The 15,119-nt window shown below is 46.1% G+C and overlaps 1 protein-coding gene across 8 annotated transcripts in view; it reads right to left on the bottom strand.

The window, feature by feature from the left end:
• The window catches only part of FHOD3 (formin homology 2 domain containing 3), a 503,602-nt gene that overhangs the window by 417,110 nt on the left and 71,373 nt on the right, over positions 1-15,119 (bottom strand). For all 8 annotated transcript variants that reach the window (XM_060118615.1, XM_060118618.1, XM_060118622.1 and 5 more), the window contains exon 3: positions 13,164-13,228. In XM_060118615.1, coding sequence (XP_059974598.1) covers positions 13,164-13,228 — 65 coding nt within the window. The remainder of the gene's footprint in view (positions 1-13,163; positions 13,229-15,119) is intronic.

Genomic DNA, 15,119 nt, shown 5'->3' with positions numbered 1-15,119 from the left:
AAAGAATGGGGGAGACAAGCTGCCTTCACTAACACAAAGCCCACTTCATTTCAATGAAGTTGAGAGTTTTTCAGTAAACATGCTATTTGATGTTTGCCAAAACTGAAGCATTCTAAAATGTATCAAAACCAGGATAATTAAAGAGAACCACAAAAATGACCCCAATGTCACTAGCTAAATAAGACTCAGAATGGCCCTTCATTTCTTGGGTTGGCCAACTCCATTGTGTTATATCAAAGAGAATGTTAATGGAAATTTACTGACCTATAGTTTCAAATCTGCCAGTCAGAAAAGGGCAGCAAGGTAAAACATACTTTGACTACATTAGTTCGGTATTAGTTGCATTTCATATTTAAGAGTTCTACAATTCACTGTTGCAGTTTAACATTTAATACAACCCTGAGATCCAGTTCTGGATAAGGAACATAGGGTCATTCAAGAATTGGAGAGAAGACATGCATTTCATACAAGTCAGTTCTGTCTGAGAATAAATCAGACACTCTAAAGGTAATCTCCTTTAAGAACCACTGGATAATTACATTTCAATGTTGCTCTAACAAGCTGTCAAGCAACAAAACACCAACTATGTGAAAATGATGATGATATTCACCACCATTTACCCCAGGTAGCATGTATCGGGCACCATGCTTGGGCCTGTACGCACACTATCTCCATAAATATTTACATCACTGCCAGGGGGCAGGCACCAGGACCCCCTTGTCCTCTCTGTCACAAACAAGCAGATAGACCTCAAAGGGCTGACGAACTTGCTCATGGACACACAGGGGCAGGGCTGGCATTCAAACCCCAATTTGTCTGATTCTAAAGCACATACCGTTCTCTGAGCCCACAAGTCAATACATGATATAAGCTTGGTTTTTAAAAACTGGATCCAGCACCGATGAAATATCTAATCCTCATAATGCTGCTTTAAGGAGATAGTATCATTCCCTCTTGATAAATGAGGACATGGAGGCTCAGAGAGGTGAGGTTACTTGCTGAAGGTCACACAGATCCTCAGACGCAGGTCTGACTCTAGAGCCTGTGTTCTCTCGAAGGGCTCAGCAGAGGCCTGGAGCATGGTGAGCACCCCATCAAGGCCAGCGAGTGCGAGGGCAGGCCCTGGAGTCAGGAAGACCCGGGGAGTATCTCAGCTCTGGCATGTACTCCCCTCAGGACCTTGGCCGAGCGATCAGACCACGAGTGCTTCAGTCTCCTCCTCTGTTAAATGGGAACAGTAATCCCCCTCGGAGGTTGTTGTGAGGGTTAAAGGAGATAACATCTACAGAGCACTTCACTCGGTGTCTGGTGGGAAGGGAATGCAGTGGAAATTGCCTTTTCTGCTTTTATAAAAGAAAAACTCGGTAAAAAGTAACAAAACTGTACTTTTCCATTCAACAGTGGACAGATGTGGATTTGAATCCAGCTCTGCCGTCCAGCCCTCTGTCGCTGGGCAAGCTACCAAACCTCTTTGAATCTCACTTTCTTCGTCTGTAAAGTAAGGATAACGAATGTGTCAGGAAGATAAATGGCATAACCTATGTCAAGCACCCTGCACAAAGCAGGTGCTCAGTAGTGGCAGCTGACAGGGCCTGGGGATGACTCAGATGCAGCACAGGACCCCCCAAAACACCCCAGGTGAAGCCAGCGTTTGTCCTCCTTCCCTGGACAACGGTGCCGTGGCAGGGAGAGCATCGTGATTCATAATGACATTGAATCCGCTTTCAGACAAAATCTTCAGACCTAAATCCCTGTGCTCTTTCCATCCATCCATCCCTAGGTGACATCTAGGGCACACGCCTCACCCACCCAGGAAGGAGACTGCCAAAGAACAGGGGACAGTCGGCCTAGAAGGGCTCTCAAAAGTCGTCATATGCCATCTGCACGGGTCACCCGCCAGGCCTTGGCTACACCCACTCTGAACAATCAGAACCAGCATGCCCACTGAGGCATACTCGACCACTGGTCACGGTAACATCCACGATCACCCTTCATGACGCTTCACCGTCTCCTTCATTTGTTCTTCAGTGGTCTGTCATCAGCTTGTTACATTTGGGGCCAGGAGCATCCCACCCCATTCCTTAAAAGAAGTGATGCAGGCTCTGTTCCGCAGAGCAGTCTTATAGCAGGTCGTTAGCCCAAATCACCACCATCTTACCTCCAACCTCAGGACCCAGATTTAAAGGTCACAGCTCCACGGGGGACCCAGGGTAGAGAGAGCAAGTGGCCCCCCAGGCCCCACTCACATCGCTCTGCCTGGCACCCAGGCCACGAGCAACCAAGGACTGTGTCTCTCCAGCTTCACACAAGACCTCACAGAACTGACAGTCCTCCTGGAAACATTCTTTAAATGACATTCTACCCACTTTCACAGCTTTGTTACTTTCTATTTACTTTCACATTCTATTTACTGCCTTTTATTCTTCTTTCTGAAAAAATACCAAAGAAATTCATTTCTGAAGCAAACGAATTAAACTTAAATACACGTCAGTTCCACAGTCTTCTCAGTGGCTCTTTTGGGTTCCTGGACCCAATTCCAACGTGTGTGTGTGTGTGTGTGTGTTCCCCACACCAGCAAGCAATCCTCAGCCCACCAGCTGGTTGTCCGACAATTCACCTCAATGCTGACACTATCTACCTGGCTCAGTAGTTGTCCTACAAGTGGTCCCACAAGACTGCCCCCACCCCACTTCAGAGGCCAATCTCAGGTCCAGGTTGTCACCCATGCTTCTGGTCAACCAGCAATAGATCAGAGGTTACAATGAACCCCTCCTTGGGTTTGATTAATTTGCTAGAGCAGCTCACAGAACTTAGAGAAACATTTTACTTACTAGGTCACCAGTTCATTATAGAAGGATGTAACTCAGGAACAGCCACATGGAAAAGATGCACAGGGCAAAGTAAAGAGAAAGGGCAAGGATCTTCCATGCCCTCTTCACGCCTGCCACTCTCCCTGAATCTCCATGGGTTCACCAACCCAGAAGTTCTCTGAACCCCATCCGTTTGGGGTTTTTAATGGAGGCTTCATTATATGGTCATGACTGACTAGATCATTGCCCACTGGTGATTCATTCAACCTCTAGCCCCTCTTATCTCCCCAAAGGTCAGGAGGTAAATCGGGAAGTTCCAACCCTCTAATCACATGGTTGCCAGCCCTAGATGGGGGTCCAAAAGTCACCTTGTTAATATAACAAAAAACATCTTTGTTGCTCTCATCACTTAGGAAATTCCAAGGGCTTTAGGAGCTCTGTGCCAGAAACAGGATGAAGACCAAATACACATTTCTTAATACATACCACAGTATCACAAGAGGCTTTATTTACTCAACAAATAATTTGAGGTCAGCTTCTGTAGGCTGGACACAAAACAGTCCACCTCCAATACTCAAGAGGTAGCCTCTACCTGGCACAGAATCCCTACCTCATAGATCTTCCCAGATAAGAACCAAATCTCCAAACCAGGAACAGAAGGACTCATGGCTTCCAGCCCAGAACCCTTCTGTTCCTTTTGGGCAGTTCCTAAAGCCAGAGGCAACCATTTCCAGGGACTTCCCAACACGAAGCCCAAAACGAGAGGCTGTGTGTCCAGTGGGTCAGGATGTAGCCTGGAAGGGACCCAGAAGCTCCAACTCCATCTCCAGGAGTCGGCAGCCCAGCTCAGAAGAAGGAATTTTAACTGCATTACTAAACGTGGTCAGCTCTTGAAGGGTGAAATCCAATTCTCTTGGCTGTTTCCTTTTCCCTAAGACAATCTGTGAAGCACACAGGAACTCGACTGGAAGACCGACCTTTGAAGCCTGGTGAAACTTCACTTAGGGAAAATGTTATATTAGAAGTTTCGGCAGCATTTCTCAGACTTTTCAAACCAGAAAGTTGCATTGGTATCTGCAATCACATATCTAGAAAAGGGCTAAAGACTATATAAAATGGCCTAAAAAGAGAAGCAGCAGGCCAGGGCAAAGACCACCAATCAGGGAATCAAGAGCGTCAAGCCTTAGTCCCTGCACCTCCCAAGCACGTGGCCTTGAGAAAATGCCCACCTTTCTAAGCCCCTCCCGAGGCTCAGGAGGGGTAGTGAGGGTCCGTGAAACGTGGGTGAGAAAGGAAAAACTGCAAAGGTGTCATTCAGTGAACATGGTTCCCATGACCTTTTTTAAATGGCTGAGATAAACAATCTCCAGTTTAGGGTTAGGGTTAGTTCTTCTCAAACTAATCATCTCCGTAGCATTTTACAACTTTTGAAATACTGGTAGCTACATTATCTAATTTTAAGATTGTTATTAAGTTGACCATTGAATCTAAAGTGGAGCCTTTCTAAAAGACTAGGAAATGACTGAAGTGTTAAATGCACACCTAGCACTATACTTCGTCCCACAAAGATTCCCCCTACATCCTTGTAAAGTGGACCCCTTCCTGCCCACACCATCACAGCGCAGTTACTAGGATACAGATAAATCATATCACCTCTGGGTATAATTAACAACAGAACTTGTTCTTTTCAGTGATGCTAACAAGATTTCAATTATACTAACCTTAATTTTCTCCTTTGCCATTTCGTCGCTATTACTCTATTATGTGAACTGGAGATCAACAGCACTTTAACAAATTCTCCAACACCTTTTTTCCTCCTTTGAATTAAATCTTCAACTGGCTGCATGGTTTGCTGGACTACTAATGCTTTCCATGTGTTTCTTTCCAAGTTAAAAAACTTCCCATTAGGTAATTCTAACACAACAGAAATTGGTAAAATGCCCAAAGAATCCGCCTCCCCAAAAATCTGTTTTCTCCAAGTCTCTCAGAAAGACCTGAAAAGTACATGAGTGTACACCCAATCCTTGGAGAATCTCCATGTAGCAGGACACTTGCAAGCCATCCATCCTACTTTTCAGCTCCCAAGCCCTCTGGATATCAGTGTCTCTAGTAATGAGAAAAAGCATTTGTTTCCTGATATACACTTTCATTGATCCGTGGTAAGAATGAGGCTGTCTCTTCATGGGGATCGGTACAAGCGCAGGGAGCCAGGCACAAGCGTTTGCATTGCACCCCACATGCGGGGCAGACCTGTGAGTGGAAAGCACTATAGGAAAGACACTCTTTTTTAAAATAATTAATTAATTTTGGGCTACGTTGGGCCTTCGTTGCTGCGCGCGGGCTTCCTCTAGTTGCGGCAAGCGGGGGCTATTCTTCGTTGTGGTGCGTGAGCTTCTCATTGTGGTGGCTTCTCTTGTTGCAGAGCATGGGCTCTAGGCACATGGGTTTCAGTAGCTGTGGCACGTGCGCTCAGTAGTTGTGGCTCGCAGGCTCTAGAGCGCAGGTTTAGTAGTTGCGGCTCACCAGCTTAGTTGCTCCGCGGCATTTGGGATCTTCCCAGACCAGGGATCGAACCGTGTCCCCTGCATTAGTAGGCAGATTCTTAACCACTGTACCACCAGGGAAGTCCCAGGACACTCTTGAAGAAATCGAAAGCACGGTGGTTTCTTTACCAGGGGTTGTTTTCTAGATAGAACTAAGGTTCTGCTGGGCAGCCACTTTGGAGTCTAACTGCCAGCACATGGTTTAAACTTGTCTTATAACATCTGCTACAGGTGTCCACCAATACGACTACATTCTCCAGTGTCAATTTTTTTGTTGGCTAGAATTTCACTAGGACAATGCAAAGCAAACACAATGATAATGGTTCCAAGGCAACATTCAAATTCTATCATTCAACATCTAGAGATCCTTAGAGAGGAGAGGTAACAAAGTCCTATAGGGGCAATGAATAAACCATTTAAATAAGGTAAAAATCTTGGGTCAGGGGTGGAGAGCACAAATACGAAATAAACCTGCCAAAAGGGACCCTGATACCCCTGCTTTTCTTGCCTGTGCAACTCACATTTGCTCGTGTCCATATTCCCTTTCTTGATGCCTCTTAATTTCCGTAGCTGACCTGAGTTTCCAGTTGTACCTGGAAGGTTCTCGTGCTCTCTCATACGTTTGTGTCTCCTTTTCTTTTTTCAGTGAGGTTTTTTTTTTATTAATTAATTAATTTATTTTTGGCTGTGTTGGGTCTTCGTTTCTGCACGAGGGCTTTCTCCAGTTGCGGTGAGCGGGGGGCCACTCTTCATCACGGTTCGCGGGCCTCTCACTGTCAAGGCCTCTCTTGTTGTGGAGCACAGGCTCCAGACACGCAGGCTCAGTAGTTGTGGCTCACGGGCCTAGTTGCTCCGCAGCATGTGGGATCCTCCCAGACCATGGCTCGAACCCGTGTCCCCTGCATTGGCAGGCAGATTCCCAACCACTGCGCCACCAGGGAGGCCCCATCTCCTTTTCTTTATTCACCCCCATATTTATGTTTACCTGCATGTCTGCAGATGGTAAAGCAATTCTTTAAATTCATTCTCTAGCTGTTTTTTAATTTTTGGCAACAAATCTTTCCTGATCTATCTATCTACTCTATAGCATTTGTGACAGATATGTTGTTTGACAAGCTAGTGGTATGTTTTACATCCTTCCCATATCCTTTCTTCCTTTTTTGTCGGGGAGGGGGCACATCTGTCAATCACTGTTTGACCGTAAGGCACCTTAGAGGAGTCACGCTACACACAGAGTGGGGGGAGGCTGACAAGCTGACCTCCCCTACCCCAGACCCAATGGCCTTCTAGACACGTGGACATCCTGTGGGGTGTGTCATCTGGGAGCTGAGACAGATTAATAGGAAACAGATGATAAGAAGTGTTTAATCTGATTAATCCAGAGAGCTTGTTTTTACCTAGAGTGCATAACCCTGGGCAAAAATGGGTCACAGACTTGCTGGGGTATAAAAGGGAGGAGGTTTTAAAAAAAAATACAGGCACCAGTCTCCTTCTGCAAAGGGAGACTCAGGATTTCAAACCCAAGCCCGTCCTGTGCCAAGACCACCACCCGCCACTCAGGGCTCCGCAGAAAGACAGCAGGAATGGGAGTGGGCTCCAGGGTTTATGGAGAATCACTGGACCCCTACATCAAAGGACAGAAAACAGGAAATGTGACCCACTGCACCTAAACCCACTAGCGAAGAGTTTGGTCGGGACACTGTGAGTTTGGCCACTGTGACATCCACAAACAGGGCAGGAGGGAACCCCACCCCTAACCCAAGGCTGCAGAGGCAGGACAAGAACAGAACCGGCCTCCTGTGGGATGCGGGACAGTGTCGGCAAGAAGCCCAGGTCCAAGACCTAGAGTCAGAGGAAGACGGGCAGGGGGCCCGAGAGGGGAAGGAATGACTCTAGAGGTGTCTCCTGGTCAGAGAACAGACTGTTCTACTCTGTTCCTGCAGATGCCCAGTGGACAGTGGGGGCTCTGCCACCTCGGACTACAGGGAGCAGCAGCACCTGTGTGGGCCTCCACCCCAGCACCCAGACGGGCTAGTCATCCAAGCTAATGCGTGTCACTGCACAGGCCATGGTGCCTCAGCATCCACGGTACCAGGGGCTCCTCGTCTTTATTAGCTAATATAGAAGAACCATCTGGCCACTACTAGGCCCAAGAGCGTCAAAAAGGCATTCTGATGTTACCAGAAGGCCTAGTTTTCATGGGAGCCCCAAACAGTCCAAATCAAGAAGCAGTAAGAACCACATGGGAATCCAGGTAACCCTCAGCAACCCACCTGAGGGGTGAGGGTAACATGGGAAAAGGTAGCTGGAGGGGAGCCTCCCTGCAGGGCCTGGAGGGCCCAGCTCACACTGAGCAGAGAGGGAAAGACAGTAAGTCAGAGAGCTCAGCAAGGTGGAGAGGACGGAGGAGCCCTGCTCGTATTCACAGGCATAAGAAGAAAGGCAGAGCCTGAGTAAGGGATTGGGGAACAAGGTGGGTTGGTGGCAGGGCTCAGGGATCACGGCTCCATTCCCCACCCTCTGCACACAGAAGCCCAGGGCCCTCTACACCATAGCTAGAGGGGGTTCAGACGCTGGACAGAATCTGTACCTCACCAGGAGCCCCTGAGCTGCTGTCCGCACCACACACACTCACACATCACCTCCATCACCGCCAGTGAAAGCCAGCACTGAGAGAGAGTCCTTCCCCATTAGACTCCACATAGCCTCAGGATCCTTCTCAACACTGTGCCCAGGGAGCCACCTTCTCTACATTGGCTGGCACATGAGCTGAATCCCCACAGTCACTCTTGTACTAGAAGGTTCTTGAAGAAACGCTCCACTGTTTGTCAGTCGGCTCTTTGCTGTGACAGAGCAGTGCAAAGCACATAGCTGCATGACTTTGCCTGCGAGAGGAAAATGCTTTGCAAATGATATATTGATGCCTCGCTCTGTTGATGCTTCTGTTGCTAGAAAATGACTATATTTCTGATCGGTGGATGAAGCAGTCTTCTCCTACATGGTTTTCTTGCCTTTAAAAATATCTTTATCCCTGTGATTTGACCTTTAACGAGAGATGAGACTCATCTCGTGGAGAGCTTAATCCCTTCGGCCACCTTGCCAGCTTCTGCCGAGCTCACCTCTATCTTACGGGCAGACCTCGTCATCTCAGAGGTTTGGGGGAAATGCCTCTAAGAAGTCTAAAGACCCTTTGCACTGGGCTGTTCTTCCTGACTACAAGCACCAATGACACTTGGGAATCTTCAGCCAATTTTTTATCCTTTTGTTTAACTCAATGCTTGATACTTGCAAGTGTCAGTGTTATGAGTCCCAGAGAATCAATCAACAGGGTTTATTTTCTTGATGAGAAGACAGGGTTTGCTTCAGACAACTGAAGCACAGAGGTTTTAAGCCGAACAAAATGCCTTTGAAGTCAGCTGGTAGAAAACACTCAGATATTAACTTTAGGATTCTAATGACTTCAAACTTTATTTTTTTTTTAATTCTCAATTCCATTCCTTACTCCACAATTCTTCCACTCCTTTTCTCTTCATTATGAGACTTAGTCATCAGAGCCAGTTGGCCCTCTGAACATTTTTCTGGTGTCTGGCAACAGGATCACTTGCTAGGACCAAAAACTTTATTTTCTCTAGCTAACCTCATTAAATGCAGACTTCACATACCGGTCATAGATTTTTTAATTTATATCTGTTAAGTTCATGCCCACAATATGACCATTGTTTATTTGAGGGGCTGAAGCTAGATTAAGAAGGCAAGGTATGCATTGTTTGCTACCTTATGTTACATCAAGTGGTCATACTAGGGACTTCCCTGGTGACGCAGTGGTTAAGAATCCGCCTGCCAATGCAGGGGACACGGGTTCGATCCCTGGTCCGGGAAGATTCCACATGCTGCGGAGCAACTAAGCCCATGTGCCACAACTACTGAGCCTGCGCTCTAGAGCCCGTGAACCACAACTACTGAGCCCATATGCCACAACTACTGAAGCCTGTGCGCCCTAGAGCCCAGGTGTCGCAACCACTGAGCCCGAGTGCTGCAACTACTGAAGTCCGCATACCTAGAGCCCGTGCTCCACAACAAGAGAAGCCCGTGCACCGCAACAAAGAGTAACCCCCACTCGCCACAACTAGAGAAAGCCCGCATGCAGCAACGAAGACCCAACACAGCCAAAAAATTTTTTAAAAAAAGAAAAAAAATCAGGTTTTAAAAAAAAAAGTAGTCATACTAAAAATGTGCAAAGTAATACAGTGGAGAGGAGCACAGAAGTACAAAAAGCTTGGGGCCTCTCTCGGTACCGAAATCTCATCCAGCTTCCTACTATCAGCAAAGACCTGTCTCGGCTGCTTGCTGGGACCATCAAAGCAGTGCCCCGTGGCCTTCATTTCTCATGAGGTTTGCCTGGTTGCTAACCACGAAGGCTCCACTCCACTCTCATCCCAATGGGTACAGAGTTCCAAAGTTAACACTGGAGAATTCCAAAGGCATGTCTCCTCCAATTCATCAACACGCAGTCCTGGATTCTAAACATTCTATACTTAATTAAAACAGGGACAAAGGAGAAGAGAATATAGGGTGAAGGAAACATTATTTTGGAGAAATTTACTTGATAGCATTTTAAGCCCATGAGCCTGAGGTGATCCTGGATCCTTCTGGTCCAATCGTGCAGTGGGAAGGTAGGTCTTTGGGGGAGCTGTGTATGGTGCTAGGCCTAAGACAGCAGTCACTGTCCCATGCCTATAATCACTCTATCATTTCTTAGATGGTGAAGAGGGGAAATATCTTGAAACGAAACAAGGACCCAACCAACTGATGTGAAAAAGGTTTTCTCCCCCCGCCATGCTTTCCTTTGCCATTTCAACTGAAGATTGTTCCCGGTTTGGCTTTTTTTTTTTTTTTTTTTTTTTTTTTTGCGGTACGCGGGCCTCTCACTGTTGTGGCCTCTCCCGTTACGGAGCACAGGCTCCAGACGCGCAGGCTCAGCGGCCATGGCTCATGGGCCCAGCCACTCCGCGGCATGTGGGATCTTCCCGGACCAGGGCACGAACCCGTGTCCCCTGCATCGGCAGGCGGACTCTCAACCACTGCGCCACCAGGGAAGCCCTTGGCTTTTTTTTTTTAATCCCAAAGAAATCTCATCTAATATTGCCATTTGGAAAGGGAGAGAATATGTCACAATGGGGGCTGGTACATCACACGTATGATGCATACATTCCTTTCTCTACACATAAACCAAAGGATAGTATTTAATGCTATTATAATAAATCTATTCCAGATCTTACCAATAACAGGAAATGGAAGGGGAAAGAGGGTTTTTTAATACAAAGGAAGAACTTTGCCTTCTTGGGCATTGATGTTAATTCACACAATCAAATCCTCTCATCCAGCACACTCAGGCCTGAGGTAATTAATGGTGAAAACTGATTAAAGCAGAAATCTTTTAAAAATGACACATACACACCTTAAGACTTTAACTTGCAGCCATGGTGACTGACCACCCTGTTCCTCTGGGATGAGACACAGTTGATTGCCAGGCACGCAGCACAGGAGATGCACCCTCACATCATTTGGGGCATGACCTTTCTTTGAATAAAGGTCTAATGGGACTCCCCATGGACCTTCCTTCATGAACCACTCACATAATATAGTCTATGATTCCCAATCTCAGTGTCTTTGAAGTCAAGCAAGAACTTACAAAGACCAGAATCCTTCTGGATTTTTACAACATTCCCCCACCTTTTGTAGTTATCACAACCCACTCATGTTGACAGAAATGCTTTTGTAGTAACTAATTTTGAACCTTTTCCAATATACTCACAGCAGTGACTTTGTATACCTGTATTTAATCAGTTTATAAAACGTTCACATCCCATTTCATTAAATTACATAATTCCAATAGTAAGTGCAACTGGCATAAGCAGGTTTGAGAACAAACACGCTGATCCTGTCAGCACCCAGTTTAACCCTTCAAATAGGAAGACATGGGCATCCTGAGAGACAGTGGGCTGGACTGGCTGCTGGAGCTCAGGTGCCATGGAGATGAGATGTGTGTTTACATGCATGACATGGGACTACAGAACAATATACCAGTTAATGCGGTGAGTCAATAACATGGAAGCTGGTTAGAAAAATCCTGTACTTGAAACATTTTAAGTGTATACTTCCAAAGAATGAATTTTGTTAAAAGGTTGTTAGCTCATTAGGATTTTGATCTAGCCAGTTTTAGTGTAAATCTGTTTTCCACAGCCTTACTGTTCCTGGGAAATACCAATTCATACTCATGTCCCAAATCTCAACTGGTTATCAGCTATATTTCAACCAATATTCAGTATTGGTTGTATTCAGCACATAGTATGTGCCTGGATTTGTCCTAGATCCAGGATGAGGGTCAGAAGGGAATTTATCCAAAGTCATAGGTCACAGGCTTTTTCTTCAGGCAGACATGATTTATACACATAAAATAATTTGAAAAATATAAAGCAAGTAATAAAAAAAGCATATTTTGGTGCATATTTTAAGGTCACTCAGTGCTACAGGCAGTTGAGGAGCAGGGTCAGTCATGAAGGTCCTACAGATCTCGTTTTGTCTCCAACAAGATCACGAACCCTCCTGACGCCCTGACCCTCCAGCCCCTGAGGTTCACATGTCGGCTACACAATTACTCGCCAACCACAGAGTAAGACAAACACTGTCCCTCGGGACACCTGCAGCCTCACCCACTTCACACCAAATGAAGTAAAATTACACAGCTTCCCCTCCACATCCAGCTGTTCCCTTACCCCATCCCTGGGTCTCCAACAGGAAAGCAGGGAGAAAGAAGAGGAACCAGAAATGATTCCCTCCACTCCACCCATGCATACCACACTCCAGGTGTAGACTGGGCCTCGACAGGATGATTGATGCTCTGCTAATTACAGGCCTGAATTAAGACCACAACATGTATTAAATAAACATAAAATGACTCAGATATGGAAAACCTCTATGCATAAAATGAAATTTAGTTCCTTTCTTTTTCCTTTTTATGTTACAGACTTGCCTCAACTTGGCCCAATGCCAGGAGGACACCTTCCCATGGAGACTGTCTACTTAGCATAAATTACCGTTTTTGTTGCCATTCAGCCCACATGTATAATGGGGAAAGCAATGGGTCCGGGAAAATCAATGGCTGCAGGAATGGGCGTCAGTGGGGTTTCCCGTGTGACCGCAGGCAAGCCATCTGAACCACAAATACGTCCGCTCAATACCGTATTGCTCTGCATCCACGTGTGCCCTGTCCTGCACTGACCTGAGACTTCCCTTCAATCTCCTGCGACCACAGCCTGGAGCTTCAGGCCCCACTTCCCCACAGGGAGCTGCAGAGAGCCGCCAGAAGGCACGTAAAGGTCACTTCAGATTGGGATTGACATGTATACACTGATGTGTATAAAATGGATGACTAATAAGAACCTGCTGTATAAAAAAATAAATTAAAAAAAAAGGTCACTTCAACTGGCTGGAGGTTCATGCTGGCACAGCTCCAGGAAGAACCCCATCTCTCCCAGCATTGCCAGAAAGAACCTCACCACCGATGTGTCTGTCTTACCTCGAGCTCTGTTCACGAACCAAACAGCAAAGGCAGCCAGAATGAAACAGGGCTTCAAAAACTTGCCAGAAATTGCTTCCCTAAAAGCTCTAACAATATATGACAGGGGCTAACCCCAGCATAGATAGCATAATAGTGAATATTGCATTTTATTCCCATAAGTGGCATTAATCATCATGTTTAATCACTGAGGGCAGATGACAAGCATCCCCTTCGGCAGATGTCACTCACCGATGCAGGCATGGACCCTCACGGACAGCTGTGTCCTTAGGATGATGCTGTGCTTCTTGCCCCGCCTAACGGAGACAGGAGACAAAACATTCATGGGCATCAGAGGAGTCAACAAGGCAACCCTACCTGCTGTCAATCAACTTGACGGTTCGCTTTGGACCCCCACACCTGGAAGAGGCTCTAGATAAGCAGGAGCCTACACAGAACAGCAATCTATCCTGAAACGCTGTGACGCCACAGGGCTTTACGGAAAATAAAATAATGAAGTCTGACTCTGTTGGACTGGCACACACATTTCACTGCCAAACCCGGTCCACTCCACAGAGTTCCGTGTACTCATGCCTGACCATGTTGGGAAATTTTTAAAATCTGTGCCCATGAAGTGAAATCCCTGGAATGTAACGGCACAAGTCTGCTTGATCATTCCCATGGCTATTTTTACATGTTTTTTGCATATCGGGAAAGGACACACATAGTGGGGTAATCAGAAAGAGCTGTTTTGCTGTATATCAATTCAAGACATAGCTTTTCCCTGAAGACAGGAGTCCAGCAAAGGGGGCGTGTAGGCTATTTGTCATCACAATGTCAAGGTACACCACACCTTGTCTCATCTTTGCTTCCTTTCACTTCATTTCTTATAAAGGAAGGAAAAGGATGGCCCCCTCCCCAGTTCTCCTCCCATGAGGACTCAGCCCGCTTTTACAGAGAAGGACCGAAGCCCAGAGCAGATGAGAGAAGATAAATGGGGAGAACATGAGTCCTGGCTACCTAGGGTTGCAAAGGCTTTGAGGTTTGGAGAAAGGGGGAAGCCAGTGGACAAAGGTAAAATGGAGCCAGAAACCAGCACAGGAGCGGGTACCCAGCTCAGTGGCTGAGTTCCCTCCCCATCAGGGCTTCATGTATACTAGTCTCGTAGTACTTTCCCACTTCCTGGTTTTGTGGTTGTGCTGGAGGAGAAGAGGGCAGAAATCTCACCAGGGCACACTTAATAGTGTGATATGAAGTCACAGGGATTATAGTTTAGTACTGAAACAATCATATTGTTTATTCTTGAGACCAAATAAGAGGCGAAAGTATGGTTAAAAAAAAATTTTTTTTTTGATTCTTTTAAAGGAGAAAAGAAAACCACTTGCATGGTCCTACAAAAACATGCAGCAGCCACCAACCCGGCAGCTCCTCGTGGGCAGAGAATCTGCATTCACAGTCCCTTCAAATGCCGCCAAGACCCTCCTTTTTAGTTAAGCTATGTGCAAGGTACTAGCCTCGAGTTTACACAAATACACAACACTCGACCCATCTTCAGAAGACAAGTTTGAGATTCCTATAAACACAGACTTCTTCAAAACTTTCTTCCTCACACGGAAAAAATCTTTTTCTCTCTTGACAGTCCTTTACAGGTGAGCTTTCCCATTTGGTAATTTTCTTGGTTCTAGTTGTGGCCTTCTCTTTTCTGTCAAGAGAAGTTCTTTTAGCATTTGTTGTAAAGCTGGTTTGGTGGCGCTGAATTCTTTTAGCTTTTGCTTGTCTGTAAAGCTTTTGACTTCTCCATCAAATCTGAATGAGAACCCTGCTGGGTAGAGTAATCTTGGTTGTAGGTTTTTCCCTCTCATCACTTTAAATATATTGTGCCACTCCCTTCTGGCCTGCAGAGTTTCTGCTGAAAAGTCAGCTGATAACCTTACGGGGATTCCCTTGTGTGTTATTTGTTGCTTTTCCCTTGTTGCTTTTAATATTTTCTCCTTACCTTTAATTTTTGTCAGTTTGATTATTATGTGTCTCAGCATGTTCCTCCTTGGGTTAATCCTGTCTGGGAATCACTGTGCCTCCAGGAGTTGGGTTACTGTTTCCTTACCCATGTTAGGGAAGTTTTCAGCTATTATCTCTTCAAATATTTTTTCAGGCCCTTTGTCTCCCTCTTCTCCTTCTGCGACCCCTATAGTGTGAATGTTGGTGCAT

The sequence above is a fragment of the Mesoplodon densirostris genome, chromosome 15, assembly GCF_025265405.1.
Source record: "Mesoplodon densirostris isolate mMesDen1 chromosome 15, mMesDen1 primary haplotype, whole genome shotgun sequence".
Taxonomy (NCBI): Eukaryota; Metazoa; Chordata; class Mammalia; order Artiodactyla; family Ziphiidae; genus Mesoplodon; species Mesoplodon densirostris.
The sequence above is the reverse complement of the archived record's forward strand: the minus strand, read 5'-3'. Positions and strand labels throughout refer to the sequence as shown.